The sequence below is a fragment of the Triplophysa rosa genome, linkage group LG5 (genome assembly GCF_024868665.1).
Source record: "Triplophysa rosa linkage group LG5, Trosa_1v2, whole genome shotgun sequence".
NCBI classification, from domain to species: domain Eukaryota; kingdom Metazoa; phylum Chordata; class Actinopteri; order Cypriniformes; family Nemacheilidae; genus Triplophysa; species Triplophysa rosa.
In genome coordinates this window covers 19,230,968-19,250,362 of record NC_079894.1, presented here as the reverse complement: position 1 = coordinate 19,250,362, position 19,395 = coordinate 19,230,968, and the positions used below count along the sequence as shown (strand labels likewise).

Sequence of the window (19,395 nt, the reverse complement as noted above, 5' to 3'; positions counted from 1 at the left end):
TGCACTTTCATCCCCTTTCACTTTCTAATCCCAGCAGAAGAGCTGCTTTAATCTACCTGCCAGCAATCAAACACCTGGTCAGGCCATCCAATACCTCAGACATCGCTGCGGACTTCACAATGAGGGTGGCAGCCAAGAATACACGCACATTGAGACAGGCGTAAATAATACACAGATCACCTACAAAAAGGCTCTTGCAACAGATATAATACTCTAGTGTAAAAATGAAATGTGCACACACACACAGCCTCATCTTCTTTTCTACATCTGAATGAGGCCATCAGTGTGCCTTAAAGTTTCGTTCTGCTCTCTACAACAGGGTCGTAGAGTGGTAACATGAGGGTAGATGGGGTACAGCGGGGGGGAAATTGTAGATTTGTGCATCTGGCTCTAGTAAGACATTAAGGGAGACTGGAGTCTGTGCAGTTTGGTCAGCCCCTCTCAACGATGGGTCACTCAGCAGCCAATGGCACATTAGTGAGCACATAATCACTGCTGAGGACCGAGTCAGTGTACCTGTGAGCGGATACCAGCATCATGTACTGCATCCCTAATGAGTCATAGCCGTCAGAAAAGCATATGGACGAGTTTCCTTTCTCTCCCAAACTCTCAGAGCCAACTAAGACATTACTGTAGCCCTGGCGTTTGATTGAAATGACTGTATATGAAATGAATGAATTAATGTAATGCGGAATATATTTGTGATCGTAACAGTATTTGCCAACCTACCCCTCAATATTACAAAAGCAAATAATATCAGGTCTTATTTAGCTTAATTCTGGCGATTTTTTCATTTTACAATATTGTTGGGATGCCCCATTTAAAGCTGTAATCTGTAAACTTGGCCTATCTATCGCTATCTCTGTTTGAAACATCAAATTGCAGGTTACTCTCCTTTTTGTCAAAAAATGTCAAACTGACATTTCCTGCCAAATCCGACCTGACAGCAGCATAAATCATTATTATAGCCTTATTTTGTAAAATAGTTTTGAACACTCATTACACAGTGTAACAAATTGTTGCTTCGACTGACTTTTTTATAGTTCTTGTACAATTCTGTGGTGCTTATTATATTGTGATAATATGTATTCTCATGTAGCATCAATGTTTTAGTGTATATTTAGTTCAAGTCATTTTAATCATTAATTACGATATATCTGTATATTGCAAACAAAGACTGTACACATTTTCACATAGTTTAAAAATAATATTCCAATTGCCACTGACATTTCTGTAGCACAGAGAAGGTGGGATGAAGCGATGATGGGAGACTACGTCTGGAACTTGGTTCGTGAGGACACAGTATTAGTCATAAAAGACCAAACAAATCAAATGTACACTTCTGAAGTTTTGGACAGCTCATTTTTAGTAACTGTTGTGTTAAACTGTTGTTTTGAGCTCAGTGTTATGCCAGTACCTTGTAATTTCTGCGTACGAGTAATAATACCGAAATGTATAAATGTGTGAAAATAGTGCTGTTGATGGAAAAAAATATGTGATTTTCGTATTCACCATGTTAAACTTCATAAAGAAATAGTAAAAATTAAAGGGAAACATAACTTTTTTTTAATTGTTATGTTGTGTTATTAATCTTCATCTCTAAATAAATTATGCTTTTGCTTATTTTTCACAAAAAAAAAGGTACAAATAGGTACAGGTGTATTGTGTAAAATTCTCATTTGGAGATTTATTGTAAAAGAAAACATATTATTATCGGCCATAATTAGTGGGCAAATGTTTTAAGACAATAAATCTATAATGCTGGAAATGTTCTCTCTCAAGTAGAGAAAACATTGTAAATATAGTTTCTTTGTCGTTTTAAACGTTTTCTCAGCCTGTCTGTAAGCTTACCAACGAAAGGACAGTAGAATTTATCTGGAGCTCTGCAAAGCTATACACAAGTCCTGACACACACATAACTGAGGATCAGATAGAGGGCAAACTGAACGCTCTTACTCACACACACTCTGACCATCACACAGCAGGACAAAGCCTGGAGTCATGGGAACACAAAGCTTTTGAAGACAAGATTTTTGAGTGACAGGATTCTCAAGTCCCTCGGCACCAAATTGGCCACAGGAGGGAAAGAGAAAGAGAGAGAGAGACGAGAAAGAGTGAGTGGCTGAGAGAGAGAGATTTTCAGTCCGTTCAGGCTGAAGCTCATTGGCATACAAATCCTTCCCACAAACACATCTCCATTCTGTCTCTTTTTTCCCCTATCAGCTGCCAGGTCGCCCTGCTATTGTGCTGCCAACATCAGCCCCGCTCTGGAGAGTGTGTGGAGAATGAAGCTCTCACAAAAAACCCTCTTTTCTTCTTCTTTTCATGTCTTTCATTCTCATTTTCCTATGCCATTTCCCACTGGCCATCAGGTTCTAAACTTACTGAACAAAAAGACAACTAGGAAATTTCCATAATCACTCGGTTGTAGATGTAGAAGTGTTGATTTTATTCCCAAACCGGAGTATACCTTTCATGGCTAACCAGAAAATGGTCGAAGACCCTAATTGGAGTTTTGTGTTTTTTTCTTCATGTGTGTTAGATTTTAGACCATCTATATGTATCGACGGTAGGCTTATGCTGGTAGTACATTTCTAAGTGGCGGTAATTGATGAAGCTTTTATTAATGAAATGCATTACAAAAACATAAGCCAATATCAGTGTTACAGTGTCAAAAACAACTTTTTTAAATATCAACCAATAATAAGAAATAAATAGAAAGTACAGCTTATTGATAATGTGTCAGGTGTTTAATTAAATATGATAAAACATCTTTTCCTCCATACTAGATTTTAGTAAGTGAACACATGATGATTAAGCTAAAGATGCCCACTTTACTTGCTTCACAATAAGGTGACCAGATTTTTAATGAAAACCGAGGACATTTTCTTGTTAAATGGTCAAAATATCATTGAAATCTCATTTGTTATAATCAATCAATTTAAAAACGAAATTGCATTTTTTTTGTTGCACATAATTATTAATGAGTTTTTGTACTATTGCAATTAATACAATACAAACGATATAGTATAATATTGTTTGCAGATCAAACTGACCATAATTGGTTTTAATAAAGTTGACCAAAACTCTATGGAAAAATAGTCCACTGTGAAAATAGTAAATACTAACCATTGCAAATGATCAAATCAGTTAACACAAAATTCCCACATATGACAAATAATACTGTAGTTACCATTTTTCACATTCTCTAATTGTATTTAATATTTTCATCTTTACAAACTGTATACAGTCATTACAACCAGTAATTAAAACTTTTGAAAGAACTTTCTTTGTTTGTGCTTTTGGAAATAGACCTTTACATAAAGCTTTTTATTTGCATTTTAGACTCATTTTGAGCACATGTCCTTTCTGCGAATGTAATAGTTGTCTATTGCTTAGATAAATATTTGTATTTGTTTATATCGCTGCATACTTTCACCAACGTATGTGTGGGAATCACTAGATCAGTGGTGGGAATTCTGTGCTGTGACGACGGAAATTAGTGGTAAAGTTTAAAATTTTGTGCAAAACAATCCATCTTATTTAACATACAAACAGTTTTACTTTAATTTAACATGAGTATTTATGCTACGTTCAGACTGTCACTTCAAATCCGATTTTTGGGCATATCCGATTGAAATCCGATCATATTTAGCAAGTGTGAACAGCATAAAATCACTTGAACTCCAATTTTTACAAATCTGTTTCTGGCTACATTCATATGTGGTTTGAAATCCTATTCAAATCGCATTTCTGGAAATCCATTTCAGTCTGACCGCTCAGATCGGATTTGAGTAGCTTTTGTCTTACGTTATGTTCTCGCGCCACGTGAAATGCCACGTTGAAACGTAAGCACGTCAGCAGTTATAAGGCTGCTATGTTGTTGTCTGTGTGCTGGAGGAGACACGAGCACTGAATAACGCCACGCATACCAGCTTCATACACTTCAGCAGCAGGTTCATTAGACAAAGTAATACAGTGCAGCGGCTACACACCATCATATTGTAAGAAAAATGAGCCGAAAAATGAGAGAAAATGACTCTACACAGCGCTGCTCAGATTGATCAGCGTATGACATCACCATACTGGGGCACAAGGGGCACAGAGCAGTGTGCTGTGGAGTCGCTCTTGTGGTATTGCGATGTCATACAACGATCGGTCTGCACAGCGATGCATTCATCGCTCCCTGTCATTCCATAGAAACCAAATCAGATATTGCAAAAAATGGGAGAGCACCACGGGACACTCAAATCGGATCTGAATAGTTGCTATACACAGTGTGGACAATCAATCATTTAAATTAGATTTCAATCATATATGCACAAAAATCGGATTTGAGGTGACAAACTAAGTACCTTGAACCCGATAACTTTGACTCTAGTCTTTTTATATTTGATCTTGATGACGCTTTCTCAGTATAAAGGGAGTGTTATTTTATCCAGTCAAATCACGGTGATTTGACGTGCCCTCAATAACACTACCGTGCATTTTCACTACGGTATTACCGAACACCGGCACATGTCTAATCGACGGTTTCAGCGCCAACAACATAAATGAATGTTATGGCCCGAATTTAACTTCCAGTAGACCTCTGCAAAAAATCAATAACTGTTGAGTAATTTTAATTAAAATCATACGATTAATAGGTCTATACAATAAAATATAAATATAAATTAAATACAAAATAAATTGTTATATAACAATAAGGTAACCGATAACCAAACACAGACCGGAAGTTAACTTTGGGCCAGGCGTGTTCATCCTATAGAGTACTCCTAAACACTGACCTGAAAATAAATGTATTATTTTAATTACTTTTTAATCCCACAAAAAAACAAAACCTATACCTGTTTTTCTGTCACCTTGCTTGTAAACGTGGGTGGTATGACACTGGAAATCTAAACCCACCAAGGTTTCATTTTCACACCAAAACATGCACACCAACTTCTTCAAAACCTCAATCCGTCCATTTCAGTGCACTTACTGATAACCACCAACAGTTTTGTGGTTCATTATTGTATCACTTTTACTTTTTATCTAAAAAAAAAATGCTGCCCACCTGTCTGTATAAACATGACCTGGGTGTATTATTTTCTGTTAAGTGGTGCATTGCTTCAATTACAGCTCCTCTATTACCGTCTAAAATGCCGACTTAAGAACCACATAAAACTGGATCAGATCTCAAAGACAGCATCGCTTTAGTATCAGGGTGACCCGGGAAAGCAGCCCGTCCGTCGCAGGATGTTGGTTTTGGCATTTGAAAGAGATGCATGCAGGGTGAGCAGAGAAGCCGCTGCCAAGGTCATTCCGCATCGCAATGTAAATCCAGCCGGCGTTTGACTCGCCACCGGCGCAGGTGAACTGAACAAACAGCCCACCATCAGCTCTGACAAACAGAAAAAGGTAACTCAAAGCATGCGGGGCAGATGCAGTGAAAGATTTCTTCGGGTCAATAACGCCGAGCAAATTGAAAAACCCTGCTGTTTGTTTAGCACTGCGGTAAGGCGGCGATTCTCTGAGCACAATAGCCTCTCCAAACCGTGTAAAAGAGAGAGAAGCAGAGCCCGGGAACAGACAGATGAATTCAATTAAAACAAATAAAAGGTCAAGACCAGGACCCAGCAGGACCGCAGGGAGAGCTGGGCACACAGCGTGACGTTCAGAACCAGACTTCATGCCCTGCTCTTGTGTTGACTAGCCTGCTAATGAGCTTCTAGCGAGAGAACCGGTTGCAGAACACGAGGCGTTAATTTGAAGAAACAGAAAGAAAAGAGCGAGAGAGAGAGAAAGAGAGAGTTATAAACGGAGGACAGTACAGCTCATTTGCGGGGGAACGTTTAGCTAACGGGACAATGCGGGACGGCCCGGTGAATATAGGTCACTGGCCCAGCATGTCACAGGAAGTGTTCTTTTACAAAAACAACAGATACAGTCCAAACCAACCGAGTTCAACCAAAACAAATAAGCCATCACGTAAAACGATCCTTTTTTCTTCCCCTCACAAAGAATTTTCTCTTTTATGTCCCGCTGTTCTTAGAAAAACAGGCCTCCGTGCACACGGGTGAACCGTTCCACGCTGAGGTCCCAAAAATCAATACCTTCCTACCCATTTTAATTTCATTGCAAATAACATTGGCAATCAATTATCCGGTTCGGGCCATTGTGTGTCCAGAAAATCATTTTGCCCTCACATGCAATAATATTGGCATGTACAGTGGGAAATTACGGGATCCTCAGAGGTCTTTTCATGATTACACATCAGCATGTGAGCTACAGTGCAAATCCATCAGTAATCCCAGTAATAGAGGTGAATCAGAGCGGTGAGACGGCCAATCAATGTCCACGTCAGCTCAAGGTCATGACCAAAATAATGATGGTGATAAAACCCAATTCAATTACACCTGTGCGATTAATCATAAGACTCATATTATGATCCTTGCTTTGATTATATATTGAAACAACTAGATTTATTACTACATACACACTGCTTGCATGTGGCTGTAGGGTCACTCTAATCCAGACTGTTTAAACCACGAGAAAATACAGAGAACAGAAGCTCCTTCACAAACAGACCCTCTTCCCCTTGGGGAACCGCTAATCCGGCTGCCCACTAAAGGAAAGAATTCAAGGGACAGGTCACCCAACTTCCAAAAGGGGAGGAAAGAGAGAAAAAACAGATGGGAGAAAGGAACACATCACGGTGGAGGAAGAATCATAATCTGAAGAAAAAATGAAAAAGTCTCAATCGATGACCATTCCAGGGGTTCTGCAAAAAGATTAAATGTTCTCTTAAACCAATAAACCAAATTAATCTTGGCGGCCCGGATCAGACTTTATCTAATCTTAACTCAAGCAGGTGGTATGAACCCTCTGCTGTTCAGACTGCAAGAAGGTCTTTTTCTTTTTATAGCAAATTACCTAGATTTAAATTAGCAGTCATGTGGTCTGCAAAACAAGCTTGTAATGTCTCATAATATTAATATGTTGAAACTTGAAAATGAAATGAACGAATCGTGATAATGAATCTTGAATCTAATGGATGTGTTCCAATAAGATGCCCATAAAAGCCTCAAATTTTCCTGCGACACTCATCAGAGTTTTTAAAATCCATTAAACTGTGATTAGATCTTTCTCAAAACAAAAGCCTAACAAAGGAATGCAACAAGGCGCCCTCTGCTGGTCCCAACAGTTAATGTTCTGTCCCCATCACTCCAGTCAGAACTCATTCTTCCTTATGTGACCTCCCCATTTCTGTGCCGCTCATATGTGGCAAATGACTCCTGTGTCATTGTGTACGCATTGCTCCGCTGTAACATGGCACCCGTACTCCCACCGGGGCTTAAAATAACAAACGCTGGCCAGTCTTTCGGCTCGGTGAGCAAGCACAGCGGGCGCCGTCCAGACGAGAGGACGTTGTTTACAGTCACATGGAGCACATCGGAGCATAGCAGAGACAAAGCAGAAGAGATCCTGCCATGCCATCGGAAGGCACTTGATGGGTCATTACGCACTCTGCTCAGACACGCAAAAACAGGCAATGTCATGAAGACATGAGACAGTTGACAAATGTCTGCCAATTAGGCCGAAAAAGAGAAGCAAAAAAACATGATGAACAAGATAGAGGTCCAGAAAAAGAGAACTAGAGAGTAAAAGAGAGATGGAGGTAATCATACAAAAAATTGGAAAGCAGCTTCTACATTCCCATCTCCGGACTGATCAAACACTGGACAGCCACACGGGGCACAGAAACTATTTGCCTAAATCAGTGTTCTTATTTCCACTGGTTAAACACAGTTTCATCATCCGCTGAAGTGTTGTGGTTTGGCAAAAGTGTGACCTAAAACTGCTTTTCTGATTCAGAAACCAGAACAACCGTGATTTAAATGTATAATACGAAATGAAAAAAATGAAGAAACAAGTTCTTCTCCTCTCACTCTGGATGGCAAATTACTGCAATAAGGTCTCTGTCTCGGTTCATGCATTATCTTCATTGTCTATCGAAGTGTGCATTTTCCTGAACTGAGCAATTCCTGAATTTTCCAGCAACTGGCATTTAAGAAACAAGGGCTAAGCTGTGCCAGAAGAGGAAGCTCACTCATAAGTCTTACTGCATCTTCAACAAAAAAACAAACACAGTTCTCATTCAGGACTAATCATATTGAAATATTTGCCAGGCAACTCGTAGCATTGGCACACACACAAATCACACTACAGCCTGAACTGAGCGAGACCTTGGTACATTTCAAGTGAATTAATATCATAAATGAAAAGTATTCTGAAATCAAGTACTAAAGTAGTTGGTTTCAAAGAACTATGAAATGTATACAGTATACCAGGGAAGTTAATGTTTTCTTTTCTCCCCTTCAATTATACAGACGTGTAAACAAATAAAATAAGTTTTCTCTACGTGGAACGAAAATGCAATATACAAGCTGCAGTCACCATTACAAATCACCTTATGGCCAGCAATTAAAAAATCATGATTATAGGAAAATTCAGTTATCTCTGTAGCTGACTGTACATGGCACGTTGCACCTCGGACATTCAACCTGGAGCAGTTGTCGTGCTCACATAAACTTTGTTTGTTTTAAATTCTTGGTACATGTACGTTTTAATAGAATATCATTATATTGTTTACTACCAATTTAAATAACTTTTTAATAAATAACATTTTAATATATTAGTCAAACCACTATTCTGTTTCTGAGCTTGTGGGCAACAAAAATATTGATGCAACAAAACTATTGATGCAGTGCTGTGATGCACATTAGTAAATATTAGTTGCAGACGTTTTCAAATTCATCACTTTTTAGCATGCATGTTTTCATGTCATGGCTTGGGTAATATTTTATTTTTGTTTATTTATTTATAAGTGTTGATTTGATGTTTTTACACTCCACATAAACTGAGTACTCTTCTTTTTTTTTGAATCCCAGATGTTATTTTTACATGCCATTATCATTTTCATTATCTTAATCATTTGCACGTGTGCGTAATGTCTATATAACTGGAAAGCTCCGACTCCCCGGGCGCACTGAATTCAGCTGGACTCGCAGTTCCGCTGTCGGATATGTACAGTGCTTTTGGACCAGCCTGACATATAAATATTCCAGATACAACAGATATCTCAATAAAACTAACAGAAAACGCATGCGTTTGCTTTATTTCCCTCTGCTTGTCTCCGAGAACGCACGCATAGTTTAAAGAAAACGCAGCATCCGAAGCGCACTAAACTAAACTGTGTTATCCGCACAAAACGGCCATTAAACCACCCTATTCTAAAGTTATTAAACAGAACCCTCCCTTACCTTCATTTTCTGGGTAATTCCGTAAGGCTTGACTCGGTGTGAGGGAGGGTAAGAGAAAGAAAAGAAGGGACGGATAAATCCAAAGGGTTGCCATTTTCAGGCTGCGCTGAGCGCGCGCTGCATCCCTCTCGCTGTAGAAAGTTACTGAGGCTCACGATCGGAGGTCGAGTGAAAAGAGGAGAAGAGAGGGAGGGTCCGGGACCAGTCTCGGGCTGTCAATCACCCCAGGCTGCCAGGGAAACGGAGGACGGCAGCCTCGTCGTGAGGCGCGGGACGCGTTTAAAAGCTCGAGCTAGATAAAGATCTCAATCTGAGGAAAACGCGGACGATGACAGCTGCCAAATTTCATTTTAGAGTGACTTAAAAGTGGTCAGATTCGATTTTATGAGGTAATTTTATCCAAAGCAACGCCATGCTTGTTTCACTTTAGCTAACTCGCTCAGTGATTCTTAGTGACAAAACAGGTTACGGAAAGAAAAGAATTAAAGTATCACAGCCTCATTTTGTTTGTAGGCTACGTTTAGAGACATGCAATGCTTATGCAACATGCATTTGAAGGTTTCCGTCAATAACTCGACAACTGCGGCAATCACAATAGCCTAAATAAATACACAATGTGTCCAGTATATATATAGCCCTATATAACTATAATATATAAGAGAAATATAACACCAGGAGTGTCATAATTGAGACTATGATTGTATTAAACTGATCAGCTCAATTAATTAAATTGTCACCACATAAAATCTTGTTGACAGCCTGCAGTGTTGACAACATATTTTGCATACATTAAAGGAAAATTCAATCTCAAAATCAAAAAAATTGTCTTATTTTTTACCCAACCACATGATGTTCAACGTGTTTTAAGACATTTTTCGGCGTCTTCGGAACACAAATAAAGATATTTTAGGTGACATCCGAGAGATTTCCAGGCCTCCTCATAGACATCATGCAATAGTTGTTGTCAAGGTCCAGAAAAGTACTAAAGACATCCTTAAATTGGTCTAACGTCCCCACCAAGGAAGTAGTCGCTTTTAGCAACTTGTTAGCAACCGCCGTTTTAAGACACAATAAGGCTTTAAAAAATCACAAGCGGGTTATAATTGGTGTGTTTTATGTCATAGAATAAAACGTGACAATATTTAGAGGTTTTGTTTACCACCTTATTTCGGGCGATTTACCAAAAACCCATTTAAAAAATCCATAGACCTTGTAGCGATGGCACCGGAAGTCCTAAAATGCTAACTCGCTTCCGGGTTTTGCATTAAAAAATACATCATCTCTGAGCCTCCCTATATCGAAATCATCAGACATGAGGTCTTAATATGCCGGGAGGTCTTAAAACATGTTGAATGGCATGTGGGCGAGTAAAAAATAACACAATTTTGATTTTGAGATGAACTTTTCCTATAATGAAATAGAGCAGCCATTTGGATTTTGTTGTGTTGCTATCTTACTAACAGGACCTACTTAAAATGAAGCAAATAATTTCATTATAATTAAGGTTGACATTTCATGTCAGTGACGTAAAAGCACTTACTTACTTCTGTGATAAAAATGAAGACCATTAAGACTCTAAAAGAAGGGCTTACAAAATGAAGCTAAATATATGAAACCTTAAAATATCGTATACAGTATATTTGTATTTCTGTATCCCTAATATATAGTTTCGTCTATAGTCCAAGAACAGGTGGTATTAGGAGAATAGAAGTTTTTGCACAAGAATGCCTTGAGAAATGTTGTGCTTCTTAATTTATAGATAATTTTAGCAGGTAAAACTGTCGTTTTGCGTTCAACCCGTTTTTGACATAAATACAGTATTTGCAATGTATTCAGGGGACTTGTACCTCAAACACCCATTTTAAAGTCATTCAAATATCTACAGTAAATGGACTCCAGGAGAATCTCAGAGATCCCAAGGAGATCATTTGTAATCTAATGCATAGCATTGCAACAGCGACCAATGAAACCAGCATAATTTTATCTACCCACACTTTGCTCCAACTGCACTTTCTAAGTGTCCAATTAAGACAGCAATTTACACGCCATGCAGGCCGCTCGCCAATGACCTAATTTCCCCACGGGGTGAAAAATAGAAAAGGTTTTTAGAAGGCTGCATTCAACAGTAACAAAAGCCTGTTCTGTCATGGCACCCCTATCAACGACATGACAGGGCTCTCAGGCTTTACAACTACCACCCACCCTGTTTATGTGTGTGAGATCTCTAAAACACTCACAATCTCTGTGGATTTACTCTGAATGCTACAGTAGAGTGCACTGTCAGCTTCTGCTCTTCAGGACGAACCGTGGAAGTCAGACCTTGTGAAATATCTCTTTAATATTCTTTTCTTTCATAACACAAATGGCCATTAGAGGAGGATAGTGAGCTACTGGTAAATCTTTTTGTAGAACTGCTCTGTGTGCAGCATCAGTCAGTGCTATGTAAAACACACAGTCTTTTTCTCTAATGCATGTGTTGCTTGAGCATTTCTGTCACTCTGTTTTCTTTTCAGTCCCATCAAAGCTCAATGGTTGACTTTTTATCCAAAGGAAATGCTTCAGTCTCTAGCTTTTTCAGCCCTTTTCTAAAAGGATTGAACCCTGGTCACCTGCTCTCTCCCCTCTTCACCCTGAAAGGTCGGTCTGTTTTATAGCTTGGATTGAGGGCCAAATCCAACTCTTTATTGCGGATTGTTCTTTGGAAAAGTCTGCTACAGTGCAGGTTCGCTGATGGGGAATGGGGGGCAATAAACTCACAAAAAAAAAACGTGCACAAAATACCCACAAAATAAAGCGTTCTGTTGACCTCAAAATACAAACAAGGTATCAAACAGACGATATTTTGCTGACTTCTTATTCATAACATTTGCATTGATATTTGAAATCATTATAACATCAATTAAATTAAACATTCAAATTACGGACTTTCTTGTCTTGTTTACTAGTACAAATGAATGAGTCTTTTTGCAAAAACAAATAGCTCTGTTTTGAAACATTTTCAAAAATCATGTGTTATTCTTGTTTTTATATTGAGTTTTATTGTGTTAGTTAGCTGTATGTTTTTGAGTTATTATTACTTAATCAAATCAACCCAACTGCAGTAATAACAATATGTTATAATTATTCACTGTTTGAATATGTATGTACTTATGAATATGTACTTACTTTTACATAACGCATAATTGTCTAAATATCAATGACACCAATAATGTTCACTCTATTATATCAACTTTTTTGACATCATTTGACTATCAGTTAGATGGGTCTCAGTTAGCCTGTCCTCATACCCTGCGGTTACAACTGCTTTGAAAACAGTTTAGCCCTGTTTTTAAATCTTTAACAGTTTCTGTTAAGGCCACTGGGCCCATGGTACCATAGTGCTCACTGCCATGCTCAATCCACCTAACACTCTCACAGGCTTTACAGAGCTACTCACTCGTGTGTTAATGTCTCTTTTGTGCCGGACCAAACGTTTAATGGCCAGCAGTTTGGTGCTCGCATTTAGAGCAAAGAAAGGCTTTTTATTGGGAGGAGGGGGCACCGATCCAGAGACATCATCAGCCCCCAATGAGGGGAGGGCTGGACAGGGCTAATGGGCAAAGAAAGAAAGAGAAAGTTGAACAGCGCGGGGCCGTGTGCCTAGACTTCTGAGATAGATAGTTAGAGGGTGAGGAACATAATGGAGGGGGAAGAGTGATAGTCTGCTCATGAACGGAAGGAAACAAATTGAGAGATGAGCATGGGGATGGGTGACGGGGGAGACGGGGGTGGTCCAACTGCGGCGGAGAAAGAGAATCGCGCTTTACTACTTCAGAAAACCCCTGCGCGACTCAACCGCATGGCATGTGGCATGCAGCAGGTAATTCATCACGTCAAAGTTTGCAAGACACAAAAGTGAGAGTGTGGGAAAGCCCAGGATAACAATGAACGCTTATGAGCCCCCCATAAACACTCCCGCCCCCGTTCTCCTCTTCCACCTCCAAAGGAATCCATCTCTGAGCCCAGAACTTCGCCTGCCACACTGTAGAGCAGACAGCCATTCAAGCCCATCCAACAAGTAGAAACGGAAAGACAGAGTAAGAAAAACTTTGAGCTAAGCAGACAACCTAGTTGCCAGTCACTCTCTTTTATGTGTTCGCTTTAACTCTCTTTCTCTCTCGGTGTCTGACTGTCTTTGTGCACACTTGCTGACGTTGTCAGGTCCGTGCTGTGCTTTGTGGTTGTGCGAGATAAGATTCAATGATAAAATCGTCAAGATGGCCCCAGCATTTTAACGCCTGATCTGTTGGCCTTTTTTTAAACAAAGCTCTATTCCTAAGTGCTCTATTGTTTTTCTGTGCACTATACTGTCTCTAGGAAAGCCACACAGCCAGGAAGCTGACAGGCTTTTTTTCTAAGCCTTCACCACAGATACACACAAGTAGCTGTGGGACATTTAGTTTCATATTAAAGTCGTTGGCTTTTTGTCTTGCAACAAAACATATTAAACAAGATATTTCCTTCTCGGTTATTAAGCCAACAGAATCTGAAACTAAATGTTGGTAGCACGTTGGGTTGGCATGTAGAAAGCCACAGTGATTTCCTGCATGCCTAGTGTGATAAAGGGGTGCTGTCAATCAGGTTTAGCTTTCAGCGTTACTATAATGAAGCGTCTTGTCTTGAATCATCAGGTTCTATTAAAGCTAGCTACGTCCATATGTTCACCTTTTATAGTTTATAGACAGCAATATTGTGGTTTAGCCAATGAAAGGTAAACCAGTTCATAACAAATTCTGAGACAAAGCTAGATCTATCACACGTCTAATGCAGCGATAATATGGAACATGAAACCACCCTTTCCATACAGTCAGTACAGCATCTACATGCTAGAGAACGTTTGGCTTTGCTGGTGAAACATGTTAAAGTGTACAAGACAAGTTTACAGTTAAATGCCTGATCAAAAATGCTCAAGTGCCCCTTCACCAGCATTACCTTTAGCATTATCAATGGTATTAAGATGCCTGTTGTGACAACCAGAATACAAGAACCAAAAATAACCAATGCTGTTGAACAGACTCATCAAGTCTCCACTTACTTTCCCTTTGACCTGAGCTGATTTCACAGTTTAAGGTTTTAAAAAGTTTAAGGTCAGTAAACAGCCCAGATAAGGCATTCATTCCTGAAGGGCTAGTTCACCCAAATATGAAAATTCTGTCATCATTTATTCACCCTCTTGTCATTTCAACCTGTATGACTTTATTATCGGCAGAACACAAAATAAGATATTTTGAAGAATGTTAGTAACGAACAACGGCAATAGCCATTTAGTTCTATTGTAGAGACACAAAACCAATGCAAGTCAATGGGTAGCGCAGTTGTTAGGTTACCAACATTCTTCAAAATATCTTATTTTGTCTTCTGCAGAAGAAAGCAAGTCATACATGTTTAAAACGACAAGTCAATAACTGTTGGTTTCAATTCATCTATTCTGGGTTATTTCAACCTAAAATGCTGGGTTGTTTCATCCTATGGTTGGGTCAATTATGGACATTGTTAATTTAAACAAATATGGGCAAATTATTATTTATCCATATTTTATTCAATGGGTTTAAACAACACAGCACCTTTTTTTCTGGAACATTTATATATTAGTCTGGTTCTGGATCACTGTACTACATAATTCCTTGTTTTCCATGATAAAGTGTTAGTAGATAAGACTACAATTTTCTTCTGTTGAGTATTCTTTACTCTCCAAAAACAAGAACCTGATAACTTCTAGGCACATGTGCATACAAATATTATGCTAGTTAGTACAATACAAGACATTGTGGTGAATTAAAGCAAAAAGCCCCAAGAAGCAGTGGGTTACAGTGCATTTTATAACAGCTAAGGGCGTTGTGGCACGACGCGAAGCGGAGTGGCTAAAACCCCCTTAGCTGTTTTAAAATGCACTGCAACCCACTGCTTCATGGGGCGTATTGCTTTTATAAAACTGTTATTCCATATGCGTAGCAAGGTTTCATAAAGTAAAGTAAATAAAGTGATATTGGGCTATGTAATGTGGTCAGCCATTATAAATCGGGGTATTTTATAACGGCTCAGAACTCGGCTCAACCAACCAGAATCAAGGACCAGAACTGACCGTTTTATAAGTAAAAACAAAGCATACTTTAAAACTTAAATAAAAAAAAAACTTTTATTTACGGTATATCATTGCTCTCCTCCTGTACATAGTACTATGGACTTTACTGTATGTTGCTCGCAGTGCACTGATAGAAAATCCATGTGTGATTTGTCACCATTTCCACAAAGTTAGACACCCAGGCACACAAGCCCCATCCTTAATGGACACTCTGCGCACGCTAAACAAATTAAGCCCACGCATTACAGCTAGAGTGCTAGACAGAGAGAGATAAAGATGCTAAAGCTAATGGCTACCAACACTCTCTTCTAACTCAGTGATTGATGACAGTCCGTAACATAGTTACTGAACCCCCGGAGGTATGCTGGATAGGCATCCCCGCAGCTAGACATCGAAGGACGCTCGTATACCCTGACCGAACGAGTCAATGCATTACTATCCATCAACGCCTAGATGCCTTTAACACCATTACAGAGATACTTTCACTTAGTCTAGACAGGGTAAAAACAAACTGATCATCTTCACCTATAGATGGTGATGGAAATCATCCAATATAACAGTTTCAAGTGCTAAAAATGGTGTTCGGTCACGTGTAGATGTCAGGCTGATCTACGCATGCACTCTAAGTAGTGTACTAATACGTCAAAATCAAAGAGGACAAGCAGCCTGGGAAATTTGAATTTAAGAGACAACTAAGCATTGTAAATGTTACCCAACAGCTCCGAAAAATGACTTAAATTGAGGACTCCTTGAGAAGATAATTGCGTTAGTCTGATAAACAGCAATAACTGTAGCGACGGCGCTGGCAGAGATAAGGAACAAGACGGGTGAAGCCCATTAGGACACACTTCCTCACGAGAGGGAGAGTGAATCTCTCACACATCAGTGGACGTTAATCAGATCTGGGGCCAGGAGAGGGTCTCATCTGCACCTTTCATCTTTCGCTCTCCTGCTACCGCTCCATCTGTCACTCCATCATTCTTACCTACAAATCTCCTTCCTGATTAATGCACACACCATTACTCCTGTGTGCTGACTGTGTTACCCAAGTAACCGGTATAAGGCTTCTTTAGCATAAGGATGTAAAGTGCTAAAAGGGACACAGTGAGATTAAACAGTGGGGATGGTGTGTGTGTTCATGTAAACCAAATATTACATGCAGTTCAACGCACCGGCTCACCGCACAACAGGGAAACTAATTAGCAAACATCATTTTGACAGATATCGTCATGGTTCCGTTGCGGTTACACCCACGATAATTTTGAGGCCTGTGGAGAATTCCAGCGCATTCTTCAGCCCCTTTTAGAACCTGTCATGGTCAGTATGATAACCAGCCATCTCTAAGCTCTGACCTGGCCTCGGATCTTGGTGGAGAAATCTGCTGAAAGTCATAAGAAGACCCCCAGGGCTCATGCCGTGACCCCAGGGCACAATTACGCCCAATGTTTCCAAACACAGCACCAAGTTTGTCATGAATGAGTGAGGTTGAGAGAATAATCTGACTCAACACTGAGGCCCCTTTTTCCACATGCAGGTCTTTGATTTTGACCTCATTTAACCCTGCAAAGACCAGTAATCGTGAAGCAGGGGGATGGAGCCAAAGACATTCTTATATTTATTTACTTTAAATAAATTTTTGGGCACTTTGGGGACTTGCGTATTTTTTACAAAAATTAAGTAATTAAAAGTATCTTTCTTTGCCCGCTCTTAAAATTTCAAGCCAAGCTAAGCTTGTTATTTGGGAACCAGCATCCTTTATGCAGTTGGAGGTGGACAAAACGATTAAGAATAGCATGAGTAGTTACCAATGATGAACAAGTCAAGCGAGCACGGTTGGTATCTAAAGTAATCATTTCTGGATCAGCTGTGGCTTTCAGTGGCTGTGAACCATAAAATCTGGAGCAGGCGCACAACAATTTAACTGCTTATTGATGTATGCTTCAGCACCCTGCGATAGAGACAGATGAAAAATCACTTTTTTTTCTCATCGAATCTCAAATATTGCATGGTGCCTTTTTTGAGACAAACTATTATTTATTTGGCAGATGCAGACTAAATCACAGGGCTAAGATTTATATAAATTGGAAATCATTGTCAGTTTAAATAGATTTTAAGGCTAAGGAAATTAGATTTAGTTCTAAAACATAATCATTAATACAGTACAAACTATGTGTGGCACTTGATGTATTGCGCAGAAAAACAAAAACAATTTCATCTTCACAATAAGATACTAAACACTTTGGTAATGAAAGAAAAATAATCAACAGTATTATAAAAAACACAGGTAAATGGCTAAGTATTAATTAAATTGAATGATGAAAAAATAAAGAACATGACCAAGAACAAGAACAAGTTGTCTCTCCGTCAACAGATAAATTGATTTTGAGACTTCTGAAGTCCGTGGGAATTAAACTTGAGGAGAAAAAGAAAAGGAATCAGGGCATTGTGGTGTCTGAAGGTCTATGTGGTTGAAAAGTTCAGACACCCAGATAAAAACGGAGACAGAGAAAATGAAATCTCAGGATTAGAAAAACACCTTTTCAGATCAATGCCAAGAAAAGGTCTGAGTATCGATTCGAGAAAGGTACTTGTGGCGTATGAAAACATAGAGGTGGATTTTCTGTCTGCTGATGGCTTTGATGACCTTCCTCGGGTCCTCAGAGGCAGCAAACCACCTACAAACCTTTCATATCTCAGGCCGGTGTCCATTCCTATCAAACTCAGGGGTAGGATAGTATAACCTGACTGAATCGTATTAAAGAAAGGATGAAAGAAAAGCCTCAAGGCTGTCCATTCTGATCTTGGTAGTGAACTGTAATTGGCTCGTAGCCCACTGACATGATGCTGTCAGCTCTTGTGTGATTGACAGCCTTTAGTCCCAGAAAGCCTCATTTGTGGTGAGTTTCTCACACATTGGCAATAATTATCCCTCTTCGTCTCCTTGGGTAAAATGTACTACTCGCGTTCTGCTCATGTGAACAAAACACACAAAGAGTCCAATGCAAGAGTAGCTGAAAGCTGATACATGTCAGTTAAAGAAGTAGTTCACCTTCAAAATGTAAATTCTGTCATCACGTACACGCCCTCTTGTCATTTCAAACCTGCATGACTTTCTTTCTTCTGCAGAACACAAAAGAAGATATTTTGAAAAATGTTGGTAACAGAACAGCACAGGCTATTGTAACCAATGCGAGTGAATGGGGGGCTGTTCAACATTCTTCTAAATATTTTCTTTTGTGTTCTGCGGAAGAAAGAAAGTCATACAGGTTTGAATGGCAAGAGGGTGAGTAAATGATGACAGAATTTTCATTTAGAACTACTCCTTTAATGATGGAGGAAAATTGTAACTACTCAAATTGTACTGCAATCAAAGATAATTGACAATATATCATGAAACCAGGCTGGAATACAATTATACAATTTAAAGTAAAATTTACATTCTACACCAAAATACAAAACCTTTGACATTAATATAGCTTCCACTAGGGTTGAAACTATATGATGTGCCTGCAAAACACATTGCTCTTTCTCTCTCTCTCTCTCTCTCTCTCTCTCTCTAGGGTTGTCTATAGATATGCTCAAAATGGCAATACGATTGCTATAAGCAATCAGATTTTAAATAAAGTGGCTTCGGGCCAGGTTTTAAGTAAAGCCACACTTTACCAGAATAAGAGGGACAGACTATTGATTAAGAGAAGGCAGAATCCATTACTAGGGGTCATTCTTAATCCCGTCTTCCAGGGATAGCAGCCGTATTGACCACAGGTGGATAAATTGAACAGAGGAAGTGAAGATATGCACACACAAACACCTCTTCCAAGAAGATAATTCACTAAGGAGAATGAGACATGAGCGATTCAGGCAAAACAGAGGGCGATAAGAATGAGCCTCCAGTGGAATTCAGACGGGGTTATCTCTCTCTAAAAAGGATGATTGAAGTGAAACAAACTGGCTTTGTTGCTGTCA

General features: G+C 39.2%; 1 protein-coding gene across 1 annotated transcript in view; it reads right to left on the bottom strand.

The window, feature by feature from the left end:
• Positions 1-9,477, bottom strand: part of epha4b (eph receptor A4b) — a 117,634-nt gene extending 108,157 nt beyond the window's left edge. The window contains exon 1 of the mRNA XM_057334208.1: positions 9,309-9,477. Coding sequence (XP_057190191.1) covers positions 9,309-9,402 — 94 coding nt within the window. The 5' untranslated portion in view covers positions 9,403-9,477. The remainder of the gene's footprint in view (positions 1-9,308) is intronic.
• Positions 9,478-19,395: the final 9,918 nt, after the last annotated feature.